We start from the raw sequence: 22,225 nt of genomic DNA, 5'->3' as shown, positions 1-22,225 counted from the left end.
TAGGATGAATTTTTGGCCCCCGTTCCACTGCCCAAGAGTGTGAATACGGCTGCTGCCTGTTTTTCATCAAAGATCGTTTTAAGGCCAAACAAAAGCAGTTTATATACTTATGGGGAGTGAAGCAGAAGCTGAAAATTACTCCTAAACAGCACAGCAGCAGCAGTCAGAATATCATTAACAACTGCTGTCAGGACAGAGGGGAAACAGCACAAACTATTTCTGCAACTTTGTAGTGTGCTCCAGTGAGTAACTCACAACAACCAGTCAGATGTTTGCTTTCATTATTTCAACTGCACTTAATCAATATAACTAGACAGGGAAATGTTGGCTTTCTTACTGCGTCACGTAAAAGGTAACTTCTTTTTTTTTAATCTGTTACCATAGACTGTGAGAACTAAGAAAAAATCTTTACTTTATAAAGTGGACACCTGCCTCCCAACATCTCATTATCAAACCAATGGATGAAACTTGCCTCAATTTTCTGGAACCTTATTGGTGGGAATTAGTTTCATTCAATCCCAATAACATTGGTAAGGGAATATGTCTATGAAGATTTTCATTCATCCAGGTCATGGTACATCTAGGAGAAGTAAAAAAAAATCAAGAGCAACTGGACTTGCTGAGTAATCATTGAAGACATTTCACTAATCATCCAGTTCAACTGACTGGTACGGGAAATCCTTGCCATATTAACGCTTCCACTAATCCAATCACAATGGTGCAGTGTAACTATCCAATGACAAGTGAAACTCACAGAGGTGTGAATGCTGTCTAGTTACTATGATAGAATTACAACTCAAAAGAGGCAGGTGTTGCATGTGAGAGTTGCATGAATGGAGGTGTGAAGTTTTGTGAAACCACCGAGTTAAAGATGTTTGAACAGCAGTGTATGTAGCAGACAGGTGGTGCTGAAGGTCCCTCCTCTGTTTAGGGATGGTGTCTCTACCTTAACATTAATAGCCTCTTTTACTCCTCGTTCAAATGAAGGGCCTTCTCTGTAGTAGGCCTGGTTAATGTTCCAATTCATACCATGGCCGTGAACTTGAGTTGAGGACATGGCAAGTGTGAGAATGTCATTGGACCTGGTAGTATAATGATTTGCAACTAGGGATGGGCGAATTTGACCCGTTTCATTTGCCAAAAATTCGCCGCCAGCGAAATGTCGCAGACGCCCATCAAAGTCTGTGGGAGTCAAAAAAATGTTGCGCGCCGAAATTGTTTTGACGCGCGTCTTTTTTTTTTTTTTGTCGCACGCTGCCATATAAGTCTATGGGCATCATTTTTTCGGCGAAACGAGGCGAAAAAATTCGCCCATCCCTATTTCAACAATGCAATACACACCAGACGGCTGTTTATCCACAAAAAGGTACAGTCCTCACTATTCAACCAGTTTTCTCCTGGCAACCTTGAACCACAGACTCTTCCATCAGACTTATCACATAGGAGAAGTGTTTCCACTGCTCCAGATTCTAATGGTGATCATCTTTACGCCATTATAGCTGATGCTTGGTGTGTAGCACATGGTGATGATGTTGGATTTGTGCAGTTATAGTAATAATACTTGTGCTGCCACTCGTTCCAAAGACAATTTGGAACTTCACATTCAGTCTTCCAACTGAGGATATATGATTACAGTATATAGGGGATGTTTAACTACTTTTGGCTGTATATGTAAAGGTCAGCTCTTCTGTCTGTTTAGGGAATGTGTTAGCCAGGCTGAGTTTGTAACTGGCTTCTTCAGAATGATGCTCTAGATCAGGGTTCCCCAATCGTTTTATCCATGAGTCACATTGGATAAAAATAGTTGGGGGGCAAAACGAGCTTGATAACATTTCCTATTGTGCCAAATATGGGTTGTGATTGGCTATTTGTTAGTGCCTATGTGGACTGACAGCCTACAGGAAGATCTGTTTTCAGAACATCTGTTTTTTATGCATTTAAAACTTGCCTCCAAGTCAGGAATTCAAATATAAGCTCCTGCTTTGAGGCCACTGGGAGCAACATCCAAGGGATTGGTGGGCAACACTGGTTGGGCATCACTGCTATAGATATTGATTTATTGTTGGCCATGTAAACAGTTAAAAAAAAAGTCAGGAATTTCGCAAAGTTAATTTTTTCCCCCTTGTATCACGCTCAAATTTCAGAGTTGGGGAAGTCGGAGTTAATTGGTAATTCTTTAAATGTTATAAGTCACTTTTGTCAGGGGAAAGCAAACAAAGAAACCAACTCCTCCTGACACTGCCGTTCCTTAAAGGGACATTATATACTTTATTTCAACATGATCTCAATGAAGTGGGAGTATACTGGACATCCTTTATGCCTATTTTTTTAATTAAGAAAGATGTATTTTTTTTGTTATTTCTGGCACTAAAGAAGAAGATAATGAAACCAGTTTCACTTCAGCATTTCTGGTTCCGACAACCAGAGAAGTATCTGACAAAACTAATTCAACTGTTAAGCCCTTTGATAATGAGCAGTTGTTAAAGGAGAACTAAAGAAGCAGCTACACATGTTGCATATTATGTTTTTGGATTCTGAACCAGCCCAAGGCAACCAAGGTTTGTGTTGGTTATTAAAAAAAAAGAAAACCTCAGAAATCAAGTCGTTTTATCTCAACTGCAGTTCTTTTTTTGTACAGAAGAAAAAAAATACAAGGAAAACAAGAGGGTGAAAAACATGGTGTGGCCCATACGCAGATACTACAGGTATGAGATCCATTATCCAGAAAGCTCAAAAGTTACAAGAAGTCCATCTCCCATAGACTCCATTTTAATCAAATCATTAACACATTTAAAAATTATTTCCTTTTTCTCTTTAATAATAAAACCGTTCCTTGTACTTGATTCAAAGCTAATGTATAATTAATCCTGGAGGTAAAACAATCCTATTTGGTTTATTTACATGAGTTTTCAGTAGACTTAAGGTAAGGAGATCCAAATTATGGTAATATCCCTTATCCGGAAAACCCCAGGTCCTGAGCATTCTGGATAACAGGTCCCATACCTGTACCACTGCCCTTCGTCAGGCTAACAGAAGATGCTGGTGGAGAAATAGATAAAACACCCCTATCTGCCTGTCACTGCTTCTCATAATATCAAATGAAAAGCTCCAGTCCATGGCTGATTTGCTGGGAGCTGTGACAGGAGGACTTCCACTGTAAAACTTTCTTGTGTTTCAATTTATGGCAATATGGGCAAAATACAATACAGGTATGGAATTCATTATCCGGAAACCCGTTATCCAGAGAGCTCCAAATTACAGAAAGCCCATCTCCCATAGACTTCATTATAATAACATTTAAGTAATTTCCTTTTTCTCTGTAGTAATTAAACTGTAGCTTGTACTTGATCCTAACTGAGATATTATTAATCCTTAAATAATTAAACCAGCCTATTGGGTTTAATTAATGTTTACATGATTTTCTAGTAGACTTAGGGGCAGATTTATCAAGGATCGAGGTGAATTTGAGGGGATTTTTCGAAGTAAAAAAATTCAAAATGTTGGTCATTTTTTGGATACTTCGACCATCGAATAGGATACTACAACTTCGAATTTACTTCGACTTCGGCTCGAAGTAAAATCGTTCGAATATTGGACCATTCAATAATCAAAGTACTGCCTCTTTAAAAAAAACTTTGACTTCAATACTTCGCCAAATTAAACCTGCCGAATTGCTATGTTAGCCTATGGGGACCTTCTACAAACTTTTTCTAAGTCTTTACAGATCGAATAAACATCCTTTGATCCTATGTTAAAATCGTTTGAATCGTTCAATTCGAACGATTTAATCATTCGATCAAACGATTTTTATTCGATCGTAGGATTGACAAATTCGGTGAAAAAACTTGGAATTCGAAGTTTTTCAATTCGATGGTCGAATTTAGAAGTTTTTTGTACTTCGAAATTCGACCCTTAGTAAATGTGCCCCTTAAGGTATGAAGATCCAAATTACGGAAAGATCCGTTATCTTAAATTCCCGAGCATTCTGGATAACAAGTCCCATACCTGTATACACAAGAAATATATTTTTTAAAATGCTTATTAAATTCTTTCAATTCATATTTAAAAAAAAAATTACCAAAAATATTTTCCCAAAATACAGCAGAACTAGACTTTAAGCTGCCATGGGAAATTTCCAGTGGTAAAACTTGCCTTTTCTTTGGCTCTTGAATTTCATGGCTGTTTGTTTTTATGGAAAGATTAATATACGTAACAGTCATAAAACATAATCATATTAAAAACATATTTGTGCACAGTGTCAGATTGGGGTATTGGGGTCCCACCTGGGCTGCAACACCAAGGGCCCTCCTCGTAGCCACCAGGTCCCATCATCTTGAAATCCAAACTCCTCCCCTTCTGCGAGCATGTGACGTGTCATGACTTGCTACATTGGGTACCATCGAGCTTCCTTCTTCATAATGGGGGGCGGCTGAACAGGGGAAAAGGCCTGGGCTGGAGGGGCCCACCAGGTTTTATCCTAGTGTCCCTCTGGCCCAGTCCAAAAAATTGAGTTTAGAGCTAAGGCTAGGCCAGGATTTGGGGGCGGGTCCAGCATTAGATTGTAATATAAACATAGTAGTGGTGCAAGCCAAGTATGAAGTGGGATGGGTATTTTATTAAGATACAATAAGCTGGGGGCACAAGTCACAAATTCAGGGGAGCAATCCTGACAAATGGCATAAAGGGTAAATAATGTGATATTGGATTTACTGATCTATAACAGCACAAATGTACATGTGATAAAACAGAATAGTGGTGACCTTAGTACAGTCTCACTTAATATATGACAAAAAAAACAAAGCCACAATGGATCAACAAAAACAGAAATATATATATAAAAAAAAAATAATAAAAAGAAACCTTCCCGAAAAGAAAAAACAGAACTAAATACCATAATAAACATTTCTTCTGCACCACCTTACCCCAAATACGACACCCAGTGCTATTAATAGAGTCCCTAGAATGATTACAAATATCCAGAAAGCAGACAAACCGCATGATAGTCGTAGTGCCGACAATTTGGTGCCTTCTAAGGCTTTGGGGTATCCACAGAGAGTATTAACTTTATCTTCAAAAATGTTTTCATTGCGCTTATACCACTCTAAGAACCGTAGGTTGAAACAGGTACATTTAATTGGGTTGTGGCTTAAATTAACGATGCTCGTGCCGGACATGTGATCGACCGAGTGTGAATCAACGTCAGAAATATTGTTGAAAGCAAAATTCAAGTGGATGTGGCTTAGATCACCGAATGCATTACTGCTAAATGCAGTTAGTTTATTATTTCGGAGATCTACATATTGAAGCTTCACCAGTTTATGAAATGCCTGATCCTCTATTGATATCAAGTTGCAGGATGATAAGATGAGCACCTCTAACTGTAGAGCTTGAAGGAAAATATTGTTGTTTGGAATAATGTCCATACTGAAAGAGGTCTTCTCCATGTTCAGGAATATGAGGCTTTCAAGGCCCTTGAGTAAGCTCTCATTGCTGATGTTCAGATTTGTCCTTGACAAATTCAGATATCTCAGCAACTTGAGGTTGCGAAATGGACTCCCAGGCCCATGGACAGTAAGATGAGTATTGCTGAAATCCAGGCTTTCCAGTTTGTCGTTTTCAAGAAAGGCAATCTCGTCTAATAATTGTAAAGTATTATAACTTACATTAAAATATCTCAAATTGGAAAGACCAGTGAGTTGGTTTCTGCAGCAGGTACTGGAATCGAGCACATTATGGCTTAGGTCCAGATACTGCAGCTTTGTAAGCTTTTTTAGATAACCATCTCCTAAGATGATTGTTTTCTTGTTGCTGTTAATGTGAAGGCTTGTTAATTCTGGGAAATTGCTTGGGCTTATATCAGAAAGATTGTTCAATTTATTTTGATTTAGAATTAGCTCTGTCAACACAATAGGGCTGTTAAGAGCAGGAAGAGACTCTAGATTGGCTCCGGTCAGATCTAGTTTTTGAATTTTAGTTAGACAGGAGAATGCGCTCTGCAGTGGATTAAATGATCTGAATTGGAAATTGACTTCACTTATAGTTGTATTGCATAAACCTTGTAATGTAGAGCCCTCGACATCAGAAGGTGGATCTCTATCATCAAATCCACCAACTCCAAGAATTTGGGTTGTTAAGCCATGAAGTCCCTCTAAAAGATTCTTCAGGTCACCGGGGTTGCCTTTAAGATCCAGACTGAACAGATTGACGGAACTGAAAGAATTCGGTTCAATGTATTCAATATTATTTGCCTTTAATATCAGGCTTAAATTATTGCTTTGTTTTAGAACTTCAACATCGGTAGCGAGAACCTTCGCAATGTAATTGGACTGGAAATCCAGGACCCTCAGATTCTTTGTAGGGAAATTGCTGGGAAGCTGCAAAGAGGAGATAAAATTGTTTCCAAAGCTGAGGGTCTCCAGGTGCTGCAGGTTTTCCAACGGGATAAAAGACACATTTGATAGAGAGGTTTGTTGTAAGAAGAGATGCTTTAAGGCCAATGGGCCATCAAATATGTTCTCTGCAATGTATAGTATGGGGTTTCCGATCAGTATGAGGGTGTTTAGATGAATGTTGATCTGGAACACGTCTTCATATATCATGTTAATGTTGCATCTGTTAAAGGAAAAATAATGCTATAAACCACCAGAAATATGGATTTGTCCGACAGTCCTCTGTATGTAGGTGTTTCACAGTCACCCTGCCTATTACTTGCCATTGGTTATTATATATATATATATATATATTGTATTTTATGTATTATATACTGTATATAAAACAGGTACAGTATGCTCAGGACCAGTTTTCTGGATAACAGATCTTTCTGTAATTTGGATCTCCATTAGTTATGAGTGAATCTGTCCCGTTTTGCTTTGCCAAAAAAATTCAATGGGCAGCAAAAGTTTCACTCGCGCAACAAATTTTCTCGTTCCAAATGCATTAAAGTCAATGGGCATTTTTCTAACGGCAAATTTTATGTCTCAACTACTTTTTTGTTGCAGCTAATTTTTGTTCGTAATTTCGCACAAAAAAATACACAGATAGCAAAATGCAGAATTTCGCTACAAACCCATGGCTGCTGAAAAAATTTGCTCATCGCGAATCTCCATTATTAGAAAATCACGTAAACATTAAATAACCCAATAGGCTGGTTTTGCTTCCAATAAGGATTAATTATATCTTAGTTGGGATCAAGTACAAGATACTGTTTTATTATTACAGAGGAAAGAAAGGAAATGATTTTTAAAAATTTGAATTGTTTTTTTATAAAATGGAGTCTATGGGAGACGGCCTTTCTGTAATTTGGAGCTTTCTGGATAATGGGTTTCCTGTTAATGGTGCCCAGGGTTGGATAGGGCTGGCGGAACACTGGGAAAAAACCCAGTGGACCCTGGCTGTTTTGTGCCTTGCCAGTCCAGACCCGCTCCTGCACTCCCTCTTCTTACCTCCCTCCCTGACATGCTGGAAAAAGATACGCACCATGGGGTAGGCTGGATGGTGTGGGGGGCCCCTGAGGCTACAGGCCCGGTGGGCCGCCCAGTCCAACGCTACCCATACCTGTATATAATAATGATTAGTTATTGGTAAATAAACACATAACTAACACTTTAGGGGAGGACTACATGGACGTTTTCGGCGCAATGCGACAAAACGCATGCAACAGTAATAAGGTAAGAGATAGAAATGTCGGATGAAGTTGCAGCGTTGCTCCGACGCAATACGACTATCGGATGCAGACGCTGCGTCTGCATCCGACATTTCTATGTCTTACCTTATTTCCGTTGCATGGGATTTGTCGCATGCAGTTTGCCGAAGCGTGTCGGATCGCGCCAAAAACGTCCGTGTAGCCCTACCCTTAAAGTTGGCCAGACGTCCCCAGATTTTGTTGAGTCGTTTTGCTGACTTCAACCATCTGTGCACGTATGGTCAGTGGAGGGTGGTTCAGAAGAATAATCCTGTAGTTCTGGGTGATTGAGGTCCTGGAGGAAAATCTCCCCCTTTTGGCCGATAGGAAGTGAGTTGGCACTGCAGCTCTTCAAATGCTCTTCACTTGCTGCTGTTCTTATTGTTCGAATGGGTTAAATTTTAGTGTGTTATAGCATAGCCAATTCTAAGAAACTTTTCTATTGGTCTTCATTATTTATTTTTTATTGTTTCTTAATTATTTGCCTTTTTCTTCTGACTTTTTCCAGCTTTCAAATGAGGGTCACTGACCCCATCTAAAAACAGATAATCTGTAAAGCTACATATTGTTATTGTTACTTTTTATTACTCATCTTTCTATTCAGACCTCTCCTAGTCATATTCCAGTCTCTTATTCAAGCTAATTCATGGTTGCTAGGGCAATTTGGACCCCATCAGCCAGAATATAGCAAACTGGAGAGCTGCTGAATAAAAAGCTAAATAACTCAAAAACCACAAATAATAAAAAATGAAAACCAATTGAAAATTGTCTCAGAATATCACTCTCTGCATCATACTAAAAGTAAACTCAAAGGGGAACAACCCTTTTAATGAACTGATTGATACAAAATTGTCCTCTGCATTGATGGTTCATTTCCAGTATACACTCCTGGATCTGTCATACAGCTGTACTGATCAGCCCTTTAGGTACCCATTTCAGCCAATTTAAAATCTCCCCCTGTGATTTACCGTAGTGTTGAATGGGATATACCTGAAAACAACAGTTCTGGTACTTTACAGCCAATAAACGTGTACGTTTTTAGGTGGAGAAAAAGTTCCATGACATAGGGTTGCTTTTAGTTTTCTATCCTCAGGGTCGCTGGATTTTAACTCCCATCGTGCTTTTATCCTTGATAGTGTTTAATATACAGGTATAGGATCCGTTATCCAGGAACTCATTCTCCAGAAAGCTCTGATTTATGGAAAGGCCATCTCCCATTGACTCAATTTTTAGAAATCATTTCCTTTTTCTCTGTAATAATAAAACAGTAGCTTGTACTTGATCCAAACTAAGATATAATTAATCCTTATTGGAAGCAAAACCAGCCTATTGGGTTTATTTAATGTTTAAATGATTTTCTAGTAGACTTAAGGTATGAAGATCCAAATTATGGAAAGATCTGTTATCTGGAAAACCCCAGGTCTCAAGCATTCTGGATAATAGATCCCATACATATGCACGGTACTTAAAGAATTACGACAGAATAAGAGAAAAGCCCAGAGTCAGCGGAGATGCTGGAGCTGTAGATCAAACACAGCTGGAAGGTCATAGACTGAATACTGCTGAACTAAATACTTGTTATTACACCTCATTATATGTACAGTTTTGCTTCAGCACAAGGGGCCCAGGCTGGCAAATGTTCTTTCTGGCTGCTGGCTCAGAACACAGTAAGTTAACTTGAGTAAACAAAGTAAATGTCTAAATGGTGACTAATATAGATGTGTGTTTCACAGCAAGGTCGCTTCTTTGAACAACAGCCAGTACCCTGCTATGAACTGTTGCATCTTACAGACAATGGCAGCCTAAAACGGTATTCTCTCTGTGTTTCTATACTATGGCATGCACCTAAAGACTGTTTAGCCTGTTGCAACAATGCGGATTGGGGCAGTGTTTTTCAATGAAGAGGTTAAACTGCTGGCAGAGAAATGAGCTCAGTGTGTCCTGAGGACGCATACTAACACTGGCTGAGCACTTGCACAAATAAAATAGCCAATAAAACTCTGACAGATCCTGAATACCAAGCAGACTCCCATACCCTGCCACAATGCCATACAAAAAGTACACAGCGTGAGCAAATTTGGACAGCGTTACCTTGTCAGATCTAGATGTGAAATGCGTTTTAGCTGCATGAAGGTCGTACGATAAAGAGCAAAGAGCGAGTTGAAGCTGAAGTCCAGAACTTCTGTAGAAGGAGGGATTGTGTTGGGAATATTGCTCAGTCCCAGGCCATCGCAGCTGTAGCTTATATTGGCAATTAACTGCAAATTCAAAAGTATCAGCCATTATTGTAACAGCACCATGTTGTATTGAGCACCTTACAATAAGGAGGATAATCACAGTATAGGGATCATTCATAAATAAACGTGTGCTGAAGAATTCCCTGTCCCGAGGAGCTTGCAGCTTAGAAGAAAATGGTGCGTTAGAAAAAAGAAGCAGTATGTGACTAATGTATTACCACTATGAAAAAGTGCAAATCTAGAACTGAATCGGTTATAAGTGTGACACAGAAACTAGCAGGGTCGGATTGTGCCAGTGACAAATATAAAATAAGGTGCAGATGGGGGAGGGGTGTTGTGACCCCCCAAGTCCAATGTTCATAGCTAGGGAAGGGGCTTGAGGAAAGGTAAGTCTCTGCCAGAATGTTCTGAGAGAGCAGATGTGGAGCAAACAAGGGCCTATGATAGATCAGTGCAGGGATTCATTGTTATAGCCCTAGAGATGCACCCAATGCACTTTTTAGGGATTTGACCAAATCTGGATACCAAACCGATTCAGAAGCCTTCTTTGTATCTGCAAATTCGGGCAATTAAGGTGAAAAATATTTGCAACCAGGAAGCTTGTACAGTTTCAGCTGCGAAGAAAAGATAAAGGACTGTGATTTACAGGGGTGGTTCACCTTTAAATTAACTTTTAGTATGTTGTAGGCATTTGATCTGCGACTGGGGTTAGTTTTTTTTTTTCCTTTTGGTTTTTCAGTTATTTAGCTTTTTCTTCTGTAACCTCCCAGTTTGGTATTTCAGCAGCTATCTAGTTGCTATGGGTCTTTTTTACCCTAGCAACCAGGCAACGGTTTTAACAAGAGACAAAAACATAACCGGGAGAGGCCCTGCAGAGAAAGATCAGTAATAAATAGTAACAATAACAATATAATCAGAGCCACACAGAGCAATCGTTTTTTGGCTGCCGGGGTCACTATTTGAAAGCTGAAAAGAGGTAAAAGTGGAAGGCAAGTAATTAAAAAAAACTAACAAATAAATAATGAAAACCAATTGCAAACTTGCTAGGAACGGGACATTCTATGATATACTGAAAGTAAATTTAAATAATTGTAGTTTTCCTGAATTAGCTTGACCTAATAATGCCCAAAGCAAGTTTATATATATTAATATATGTGTATGTATGTATAACTTTATTTTTAAAGCGTTGTTAAGCAGCCGCAGAGCTGTACAATCCATAAAAGTACAATATATATAAAAGTATAAACAGGGAAAACAAATCACATAATAAATATACATAGAACTCATATCAGGACAAGGAGCTTAAGTGCTATGTGGTAAGAGACATGGTGGGAAGGAGGTCCCTGGCCCGTAGAGCTTACAGTCTAAGTGGATGGGAGGCTGACATACAGGCACAAATTGGAGATGAAAAAGTGCATAAGGCATAGTCAGTAGGCACAGGACTAGGCTAATGTTTTAGTGGTCCAAAAGGAAGGCTTTTAGTTTTTTCTTGAAGAGATTGAGAAAAAATTCCTTACGAAGGAATTTAGGGATTGAGTTTCAGAGGGAAGGAGCAGCAAGATAGAAGGGTTTGAGACGAGAAGTGGCAATGGATGTGGATGGTGTGAAGAGAAGGAGGCTCTGAGAGGAGCAGAGAAGACAACCAGAAACCTACAGTGAGACAAGAGAAGAAATGTAGTGAGGAGCAGAAGAGTGAAGGACTTTGAATGTTAGTAGAAGGAGTTTATATGTTATCCTTTGCTTAACAGGCAGCAACGCTAAGGATTTTAGTTGGGGTTGAGCAGGTTCCCTTTTAGGAGAGAGCAGAAAGATCCTGGTAGCAGAGTTTAAGATTGATTGGAGGGGAGAGAGATGGGAGTCAGGAAGACCAGTTAGAAGGAGATTGCAATAGTCTAACTGGGATAAGATAAGGGCATGGGTTATCGTCATCATCATCATTTATTTATATAGCGCTGTCAAGATACGCAGTGCTTTGATTATATATACACACACACACAAACCGCCAGTGTTCTGTTTAAGGAGAATATACTATGTGCTGTATAAATGAAAAGATAGCTAATTTTGCATAAAATTCAGCTGTGAATAAAACAAAGGCAAACACCTGCTTAAAGTTACCGGGGTATTACCAATTCTTACCTTGGAGAAAGTATCTAAGTGAATATCTTTATTAGACGTACAGAAAGCACCACCCCCCCATTATTCTTTTGCACCTCAGTAAGTCCAGTCGCTAATGCTCTGAACTGTTACAATTTGATGTATTAGTTGCTGGTGTTTTTCAGTTGCTAGTGACATGTGCCAGCAGCTAATGTATCAAATTGTAACACTTGGGAGCCTCTTAAAATCCTCCTATTTAATGGCAAAATCAGTGAATAACATGAGCCGTGACTGGTCGGCTTGGCTTTCTTCAAATATGTGAACTTTGTGCTTCAAAGGGACGTCTAACCTTCTGCTTATCCTAACAAAGGAATGAGCTTTGCAGCCTAGGGATTAAATGCAGCTTCTGCTCTAAAAGTGAAAGAAGAAGTATAAACCTGTAATAGCTGTACATCTGTAAAACCACATTGTGAAACCTTTTACTTCAACAGAAAACGGGGACATAGAGAATGTATAGAGTCGCCGCTGCTAAAGTTCCGTGGCTATTCACAGTCATTATTGGAAATGCTTGTTATATTGAATGCAGTGATTGCTGGTTATCCCTGTCTGGTTTTGTCTGTTAAACAATGTACCAGAAGTTTGTTCTCCTGTAGGTCTGTGAATCAGCTGCCGCCTGCCACACTGATTTAGGCCTCTTACACACGGGCGTTTGTTTGTGCGTTACGATTTCTTCCGTTCAGCCGCAGGGGGTCGCAGGAGTAGACGCACTCAATTATGTCAATGGGGCTGTACTCACACAGACGTATGTAAGTGCCAAACGCAGGTTGGGACGCAACATGTTGCATTTTACCTGCGTTACCTGCGTACAGCCCCATTGACCCAGTGCGTCTACTCCTGCGACCCCCTGGAGTTAAAAGTCACATGATTTTAAGGATTCGGATTTGGTTCGGCCAGGCACAAGGATTCGGGCGAATCTGAATCCTGCTGATTCTCTAAGTCTGCATGATATATGCTGTCATATTGATTTTTTTTGTTTATGTGAAAATCAAATAAATATTTTGAAACTGAATCCTGCTGAAAATGGCCGAATACAGAACCGAATCCTGGATTGGGTGCATCCCTAGTCCAAAGAGTTTGTTGTCAGCAATTCATACCTAAGCAACTGCAGGTGGAAGATGGGCCATGCAATGATAACAAAAAGCCAATTATTATGTCGCATATAAGAGCATCATGGTTGAGCCCTGAGCTTTTCCACATTTTTTTGACCACACCCCCTAATTAGCATGTTCATTTTACAAGATTTGGCAGGTTATGAAAGTTTGAACATATTTCTGTGTTTTTTTTTCCAGTTATTACAGTTTTGCTAATGAAGGTGAATTGACCTGTGAGTCTAACATCTCCCAAGGGACCTGTTATCTTATATTGCTACAATTACTTATTGGCTTATCTTGAAATTGTTACAAAAGTATCTTATCTTCTGCTGTGGCTGTTCTGGGCTCTCTGCCAAATTGCTCCCCTGCATTGTGATTTCTTCTGTTCAGCTGCAGGGGGTCATAGGAGTAGACAAACTGAATTATAGTCAATGGGGCTGTACTCACACAGACGCATATAAGTGCCAAACACAGGTTGGGACGCAGCATGTTGCATTTCACCTGCGTTCAGCGCTTACAGTACATGCGTCTGTGTGAGTACAGCCCCATTGACTATAATTCAGTGCGTCTACTCCTGCGACCCCCTGTGGCTGAACGTAAGAAAGCACAATGCAGGGAAGCGCACAAACAAACGCCCGTGTGTAAGAGTCCTTAGAAGTCAGAACCAGTGCAGAGAATAAAAACCGCCAGGGAGATTCTGCTTCCAACAATTACATTGATAAATCACTTAATTAAAGGGGCGATTGACCTTTAAGTGAACTTTTAATATGAATATAGAATGGCTAATTCTAAGCAACTTTTTAATTAGTGTTAGGGTTATACACTGTCTTAATTTTTTTAATAGTTTTTGAATGATTTGCTTTCTTCTTTTGACTCTTTCCAGCTTTTAAATGGGGGTCGCCGACCCCATCTGAAAAACAAATGCTCTGTAAGGCTACAAATGATCGCTACTTTTTATTACTTATCTTTTTATTTAGGCCTCTCCTATTCTTATTCCAGTCTCTTATTCAAATCAATGCCTGGTTGCTAGGCTAATTCAGACCCTAGTAACCAGATTGCTGAAATTGCAAACTGGGGAGCTGCTGAATAAAAAGCTAAATAACTCAAAAACCACAAATAATAAAAAATGAAAACTAAATGCAAATTGTCTCAGAATATCATTCTGTACGTCATACTAAAAGTTAATTTAAAGGTGAACAACCCCTCTAAAGACCACTGAAAACCTGTAATTACTGTATATTGGAAAGTTGCTCAAAATTATATCTTCTTTACATTGTTTCCTTGTATGAGGAAGTTAGGGATTCACAGAATCCAGGATTCAGTTTGGCCAAGATTCTGCCTTTTTCAGCAGGATTTGTATTCCTTGTGCCTTGCCAAACTGATTCTGAATCCGTAAAATCACCTGATTTTTTGATCACACAAACAAGAAAGTAAAAAATGTGTAAATGGGCTTGTGGTTCTCTTTCACTCTTCCTTCCTTAATTTTTTATGTTTTCTTAAATCTGATTTCTGAGTATTAGTCATTTTTGTTGACAATCTCAGCACGAATTTCCTGTAACTACTTGTCGAGGGACCAAGGCACCTAACCACTTACAAGCTTATTGTAGAGGTCTGCACATTCTGAATTCTCTAAGGAACCTTACTAAAACCTATAGATATACAAAACCTGGGGCTGGCTTAAGCTGGACTCTTCATTAAAGGAGAACTATTGTGAAAATGTGATATTAGCTTCAGCATACTGAAATAAGAAACTTTCAATTAAATATTCTGTACTGTTTCTGAAATAATCAAGTTTATGTTCACTATCCCTCTCTCAGCATCTGTTTCTCTTCATTCTCTCTTCATGCAGCAGTTGGGTGTCAGATATTCATTGACAGTTAGATCCAATATATCTTATAGGGAGGCTCCTTTTGCCTAGAAGATGTATTAGAGCTCACTCTATTAAAATCACCAGACATCATGTCTCTCTACATGCAGAATTTGTGCAAAAGTCAGTTATTTTGTTAGATTTTGTTTGTACTGGAATCAGTTATTTGAGTGAGCTCTAATTCATCTGCTAGGAAAGGGAGCCCCCCTATAAGATATATTGGATCTAACTGTCAATGAATATCTGACACCCAAATGCTGCATGAAGAGAGAATGAAGAGAAACAGATGCTGAGAGAGGAATAGTGAAGATAAACTTGATTATTTCAGAAACAATGCAGAATATTTTATTGATTTTATTTAGAAAGTTTCTTACTTCAGTATGAGGAAATGTATATTAAATATTCATTTTTTTGCGATAGTTCCCCTTTAAAGTCAAGATTTATGGATGAGAAGAACTCTTCTGTGGTTTGCATGTCTTGTGGCTCAAACACTTGCCAAATCTGAGTACGTGTGACTCAATAGCAAACATGATCCTTGCTCATTGACTATAGTGTCCAAAGAGTTTGTTGTCAGGAATTCAAACCTAAGCAACGGCGGGCTGAAGTTGGCTCATGCAATGACGACAAAAAGCCTATTATAATGTCGCATCTAAGAGCATAATGATTGAGCCCTAAGCTTTTCCACCAGGAAAAGGCGTATAACAAATCATATGTCTGGAACAAACTCTGTCTCAGGTGACCGAGGTATGTTTTTGTCAAACAAAAGTTAGCAACTCTGTCCCTTCTCCAAAATCAGAGTCTCCCCCCACTTTTTAATGCAGGAAGTACTAAATTACCCAAATGAACTGTAGATTCACCCACTGCATCATCTCACCCACATATATGAGGCCACAAGGATCATGCTCAAGCATTAAGCTCTGACTCCATGTCCTGCTCGACGATGACCATGTTGGACAGGATTCTTGGTCCTTGGTAAAACAGGTACATACCTACGTGAGGAATTTCTAACAGTCTCAGTGATAACTGAGTGGACTGCATTTAGATGAGAGTAAACATAATTGTGGACACTTTTATGTGTCCAGTCCTCTATACATTATGATGGTGGGATTAAAGGAGAACTAAAGTCCAACTAAAGAAGTAGGTTAGAAATGTTGTACATTATGCTTTGGGCTTCTGTACCAGCCCAAGGCAACCACAGCCCTTTAGCAGTAAAGATCTGTGTCTTCAAAGATGCCCCAGTAGCTCCCAATCTTCTTTTCTGTTGATTCACTGCACATGCTCTGTGCTGCTGTCACTTACTGAGCTTAGGGACCCACTCACAATATACAGTACATATAGAATAGAAATGTCACAATATAAGGCTGATTAGTGATTAATACAGATAATTACTACATGGCAGCACAGAACCAGTGCAATTAGCATCAGAATTTAATAATCAGCCCTGTAGCATCAGTTTATATTACAGGCCAACCTCATTTTCTGCTGGATAATTAGTGACGACCCCTAAGCTTAGCTTCTCAACAGCTGCTCAGAGCCCACTGAGCATGTGAGTGTCACAGACACTTTCCAAGATGGTGACCCCCTGTGACAAGTTTGAAGTCCTGGATCATTGCTGCTATTGACAAGCTGAAACTTTAGGCTGGTGCAATAAGTTCAGTATATAAAATATGGCATTTATAGCTATATTCATTTTTTGGGTTTAGTTCTCCTTTAAAGGACATGCAACCTTTAAAACAAATTGATACCAAATTGCTCAGTGTGCTCTTCTGAGCACTTTTGTAATTCTGTTTCTATATTTCAAGCTGTTCGCTATACCGGTAATCTGAAGAAATTAGGACAAAGCAATGCCACCTACTGGTCAGTTCTGCCAGCGGTCTACAGTAGGAAGCAAATTTAGTAGAAGAAGAGGAATCTCTTCTGATGTTGGTTTGCTTAGGAAAGAAAAAATTTGACTCAACTCATACCAAGAAATTAGTTCAACACAAAGTGAGGTCTATGACCCTTAAGAAGGAACAAGTGAAATGAGTAAAAAGCTACAGGGTCGGACTGGACTGAAGCCGACCCAAACCTGCTCCCTGCACTGGGTGCTGCACCCCTACCTCTCCAATCACTGCTGCAACAACATCAAGTAAGGTACGTACGGGGGGGGGAGGGAATTACAGATGGGGGGGTTGTGACTGGGGAAGTTACCTAGGGAGGATGTGTAGACCCCTGAGGGTCCCAGACTCCCCAGTCCAATGCTGAACATTTATTTATAAAACTCACCCATGTGCGATTCTATATAGAGTAGAAGCCCATGTGTTGACACCCATGTAGTGATGAAGGAATCTGCCCCGTTTGGCTTCTCTGAACAATTTGTGAAGCTTCTGAAAAATTAGTGAAACTCATTAAAGTCCATGGACTTTTTTTGTAGCAAAATGTATCAATGGTGACTTTTTTTTTTTGTTGCGACGGCTTTTTGTAGCAAAATATATTACTTTTTTCCTCACTCCGAATGCATTAAAGCAGTGTCGGACTGGGACACCAGGGGCCCACTCTTAGTACTATTATTCTTCCTTTCCTCACTCATATATTCTCCTTTTCTTTACATACTATAATCTACTATTCCATCTATTTAGCCTCTTTGTTCTCTTAGAAATAGGGAATTCCCATGAAATAGGCCAAATGTTTAGCAGCAGGAGGGCCCACTGACACCTGGGCCCACCGGGACTTTTCCTGGTATCCCTGTGGGCCAGTCCGACACTGCATTAAAGTCAATGGGTGTTTTTTCTCAAGTTTTTTTCTCTCTCCAATTGCAGTGAAGTGAATGGGCGTTTTTGTAGCCTTTTTGTCTCTAAAGCAGGGGCGGAACTAGGGGCAGGCAGATTCGGCACGTGCATAGGGTGCAAAGCTGGGGGGGGCCAGGCACGTACCTTTTCTGTCGCCTACCCCCTAGTCCAGTCCCCTATGTCCCCAACTGTAACTGCTATTTTTAAGTCTATTGCACTTCTGTGCATGCACACACTCCGTTTTGAGCATGAGTGCAAATCCACACATGTGCACTTGATCGCTAATCTGGGCACGCGCAGCCGGCAGTATGACTGGCCAGGTTGCCTAGGACGTCTGGCCGGCCAGGCCTGTCTCTGCTCTACGGATTCTTATAAAACTGGCTTAGATAGAGAAATCTAATTCTATTTCGTTTCTACTGTTTTGCAATTGGCACACTCTTCATTCCGGGAACTTCTCTATGAATTTGTATCAAACTCTTTGTTTACTTGAAATATAATGGGCAGAGTCCAGGCTCTTTGTTCTAAGTGCGAAGTCAATGAAAGTAACGTTTAAAAGCCACCAGGGGAATTTATGTACAGGCAGTGCATAGTACAATGAGATTAAATAATCAATGCGGCTCAGTTGGGGAAGGCGATTAGATAAATTCTTCCCTTTGTTTGGAAAAATATGGGTTTTATATTAACCATACCAATTATAGGTTTAGAAAGCATTACCTATTTTGTTTTTGTATAAGGGCAGAGACACACAGAGACACACAAGCGATTCATTTTCCGAAGTTGCCTCACAAAGAAACTTCGGGCAACTTCGGAAACCGATTTTACCACCCCACCGGCGATTTTCATTCTAGCCAACGGGAGGCAGTACAGGGAGATTAGTCGCCCCAAAGAAGAGATTTGTCGCCTGGTGACTAATCTCCCCCCGAATCTGCCCGTGTGTCTCCACCCTAAGACAATTGTCCCCTTTATGTTTGAGAGATACTGTGTTTACAAGTTATTGCTTGGTCAACATACCATCCTATCACTTTAGCTGCACTTTATGCATCAGATTCAAGCCTGTGAGTGAGTTTGATTTGTCAGAACAATCATTGTGACTCCCAGTAAATTTGCATTAATACAAATATACTGCTACACATACATCAAACTGATTTTCTGGGCATTTATAGGAACAGGAATTGAACATGAATCCAGTTAAGGCTCAGACTACACTGTCATTGGTAGATTAAAGGGGCTGTTTACCTTTAAATTAAAGGACCAGTAACATCAAAAAATGTAATTGGTTAATATGATGCAGAGAGTGATATTCTGAGACAATTTGCTATTGGTATTCATTACTTTTTGTTTTAGAATTATTCTGGTTGCTAGGGGTGAATTTAACCTAGCAACCAGCCAATGGATTGAATGAAAGACTGGAAATTGAAAAGTAGCGGGCCTGAGTTTAAAGATACCTAGAAAAAGCTTCAATAGCACTAAAAAACAATAAAGTTAACCTTTAGTATGATGCAGAGAGTGATATTCTGAGTTCAAATTACCCTAGCAACCATGCATTGATTTAAATAAGAGACTGGAATTTGAATAGGAGAGGGTCTGGATACAAAGTTGAGTAATAAAAAGTAACAATAACAATTTGTTAAAAATACGTGTAGCCTTGCAGAGTATTTGTTTTTTCAGATGGGGGTCAGTGCAAAAACTATTAAAAAAAAAAATGAAGGTCAATTGAAAAGTTGCTTAGAATTGGCCATTCAGTAACATTCTAAAAGTGAACTTACAGGAACAGTAACATCAAAAAATGAAAGTGTTTTAAAGTAATAAAATTATAATTCAGTGTTGCCCTGCACTTGTAAAACTGATGTGTTTGCTTCAGAAACACTACTATTGTTTATATAAATAAGCTGCTGTGTAACAATGGGGGGCAGCCATTCAAAGGAGAAAGGGCTCAGGTTACACAGCAGACAAACTCTATAGAACATAATGGTGTTATCTGTTATGCACTTGTAGGGATGTGAAAATTTAGACACCCTTACACATTACTGACAGGCACATCCCTAGTAATATGGACACCTAAGTGGGTCCTTAGGGGACCTTGTGCTTATGTAACCCCTGTAGTTCTCACAGTGTACACCAGATGGCACTGTGCAGTAGTATAAAGGTCTTGGGAACCATGAGGTCTGGGTCCATTACTTTAGCCCAACCAAGCAGGCTGGAAGGGAATAGGTATATGTCGACCCTAGACGCATTGGCCCTAATAATTTTACTCTTTTATAGATCACTGTAGGAGTGATAGAGAGGTTATTTAGTTGAGCAGCTCAAGGCTCCACCGAGGTTAGAGGGATTAAGATCCCAGGGTATTACTGACCCGGAATAGTGACTAAAGTGTTGAGACTAGGGATGATAGGAACAGTGTCGGACTGGCCCACCAGGATACCAGGAAAAGTCCCGGTGGGCCCAGGTGTCAGTGGCCCTCATGCTGCTAGACATTTGGCATATTTCATGGCTATTCCCAAATTCTATGAGAACAAAGAGGCTAAATAGATGGAATAATAGAGTATAGTATGTAAAGAACAGAGACTAGAAGAATAGAGGTTGAGGGAGGAGAGGAAGAACAATAGTACTAAGAGTGGGCCCCTGGTCTAAGATTAATTGGTGGGCCTCTAGTCAAAGGTTTTTGGGTGGGCCCCTGGTGTCCCAGTCTGACACTGGATAGGAATTCCCCTAGACTGCCACTGACAGAGATCCTGAAAACTGGGCAATACCCCTCACAAGCTGCCACACTCTCTGCTGTATATTCCCTGGCCTGCAGGGATTCAGCCTATACTGGTTCTGAGTATATGCTTCCTTTATGCTGTCTGATTGTTCTAAACTCCATTGTGGATATCTGCTATGTGCTATGTTGAATAAAGACAGTTCATTGTTTAAAAGTTAAAGAACTACTGGCTCCCATCATTGTGCTATTGCACCTGGTTACAGTTACACTACACCCCGCTGCAAGGGCTTACCCCTGAGAGAGAGGGCCTCATTTGTGGTATAACCCCACTCTGATAGTAGCTCAAACTGACCAAAACAAAGTCAGTTTACTATAGCACTACACACTATTTAACCTGTGCCATATAGACTTTTTTCAATTTCTGCCATTGCTACACATCAGCTTCATACCTCCCAACTGTCCTGTTGTCAGCGGGAGAGTCCCGCTTTTGACAGCTCAACCTGCAGTCCCGTGTTTGTACTGGAAAGTCACTGAACAGCCAGAAAAAGAAACAAAGTTTCTAATTTAATTTGCTTTTGGCAGAGAGCCCAGAACACCTAGCAGGTGCAAATAAGATACTTTGTAACAATTTTGAGATAAGCGAATAAGTAATTGTAACAAAATAAGATAACAGGTCCCTTGGGAGAAGTTAGACTCACAGCTTAAAGGGCAATTCAACTTCATTAGCAAAACTGTAATAACTGAAAAAAACACAGAAATATGTTCAAACTTTCATAACCTGCCAAATTTTGTAAAATGAACATGGTGATTAAGGGTGGCCACCAAAACACTTTTGCCGCACTAGACGCAGCAAATTTTTTTTGTCCCTTTTTTTATTTCCAAAATGTTGGGAGGTTCCTTTAAAGGTGAGCCACCCCTGAGGGTAAATAAACTGTTTTGGCAAGTGTTTCTAGTCTGAGGAACTAAAAGTCGGTGTGCTTAAATGTAAAAAGTAATTACTGGGTAAAGTGCAGTTTTCAGAAGCAAATGACGTGTTCTTCATCCAGACTTGGAGTGTCATTGCTGTTGAACACCAGGTTGTGCCCAGTGCTTATAAATAAAAGCAGCTGCTTATGTGAAGGAAATGTTCTCACATGTCTGGACACTCTCATGGGTCACACACACACACACCAAAATCAATACTGTAAGTGAGAGTACAGAGTATTATTTATAAACCTCAGAGCTGTAAAGTTATACAATATATCACACACACACATATATTGATATATAAAATAGTTCATTTCTATGAATGGCACGAAGCAGACGACATTCTTACCTCCGCACACTTGATTTGTGCAGCAACGGAGATTTCTTGGGACAGAGCAGAGTGAAGGATCAGCAGTAGAAAACAGCACAGAGGGAGAGCCATTGTTAGGTGTCTGCTACACAAGTAATCTGAGTTATGTCCCTGAAAAGTGAAACTAGTTCTCTTCCGGAAGAAGAACTGTAGTGATGCAAATTTATATAGCAAAATATTTCCTTGTGCACAGAGAAAATGTAGTCCCTGTACAATCATATAGTACAAACATTGATAAAGCCTCAGTGATAAAGTGCAAGGGGGTCTCATCCTGAATGACACTTACAGTGAGATTTGGGGCGAATGTTTAAAGGGGCTGTTCACCTTTCAACACTTTACTCCAAGATACAAATAATAACAGTCAAAAGTCATGACATCATATCATAACCA

At 39.7% G+C, this 22,225-nt stretch overlaps 1 protein-coding gene across 1 annotated transcript; it reads right to left on the bottom strand.

Annotated features, from left to right (window-relative positions):
- Nucleotides 1-4,595: 4,595 nt before the first annotated feature.
- Nucleotides 4,596-21,939, bottom strand: LOC108695724 (CD180 antigen). Its single transcript, XM_018224699.2, has 3 exons — nucleotides 21,815-21,939; nucleotides 9,773-9,939; nucleotides 4,596-6,612 (listed from the first exon to the last, which is right to left on the bottom strand). The coding sequence occupies exons 1-3, from the start codon at nucleotides 21,905-21,907 to the stop codon at nucleotides 4,884-4,886; spliced, it is 1,989 nt and encodes a 662-aa protein (XP_018080188.2). The 5' UTR covers nucleotides 21,908-21,939; the 3' UTR covers nucleotides 4,596-4,883.
- Nucleotides 21,940-22,225: the final 286 nt, after the last annotated feature.

The sequence above is a fragment of the Xenopus laevis genome, chromosome 1L, assembly GCF_017654675.1.
Source record: "Xenopus laevis strain J_2021 chromosome 1L, Xenopus_laevis_v10.1, whole genome shotgun sequence".
NCBI lineage: Eukaryota > Metazoa > Chordata > Amphibia > Anura > Pipidae > Xenopus > Xenopus laevis.
This window is presented reverse-complemented; position numbering and strand designations above follow the sequence as displayed.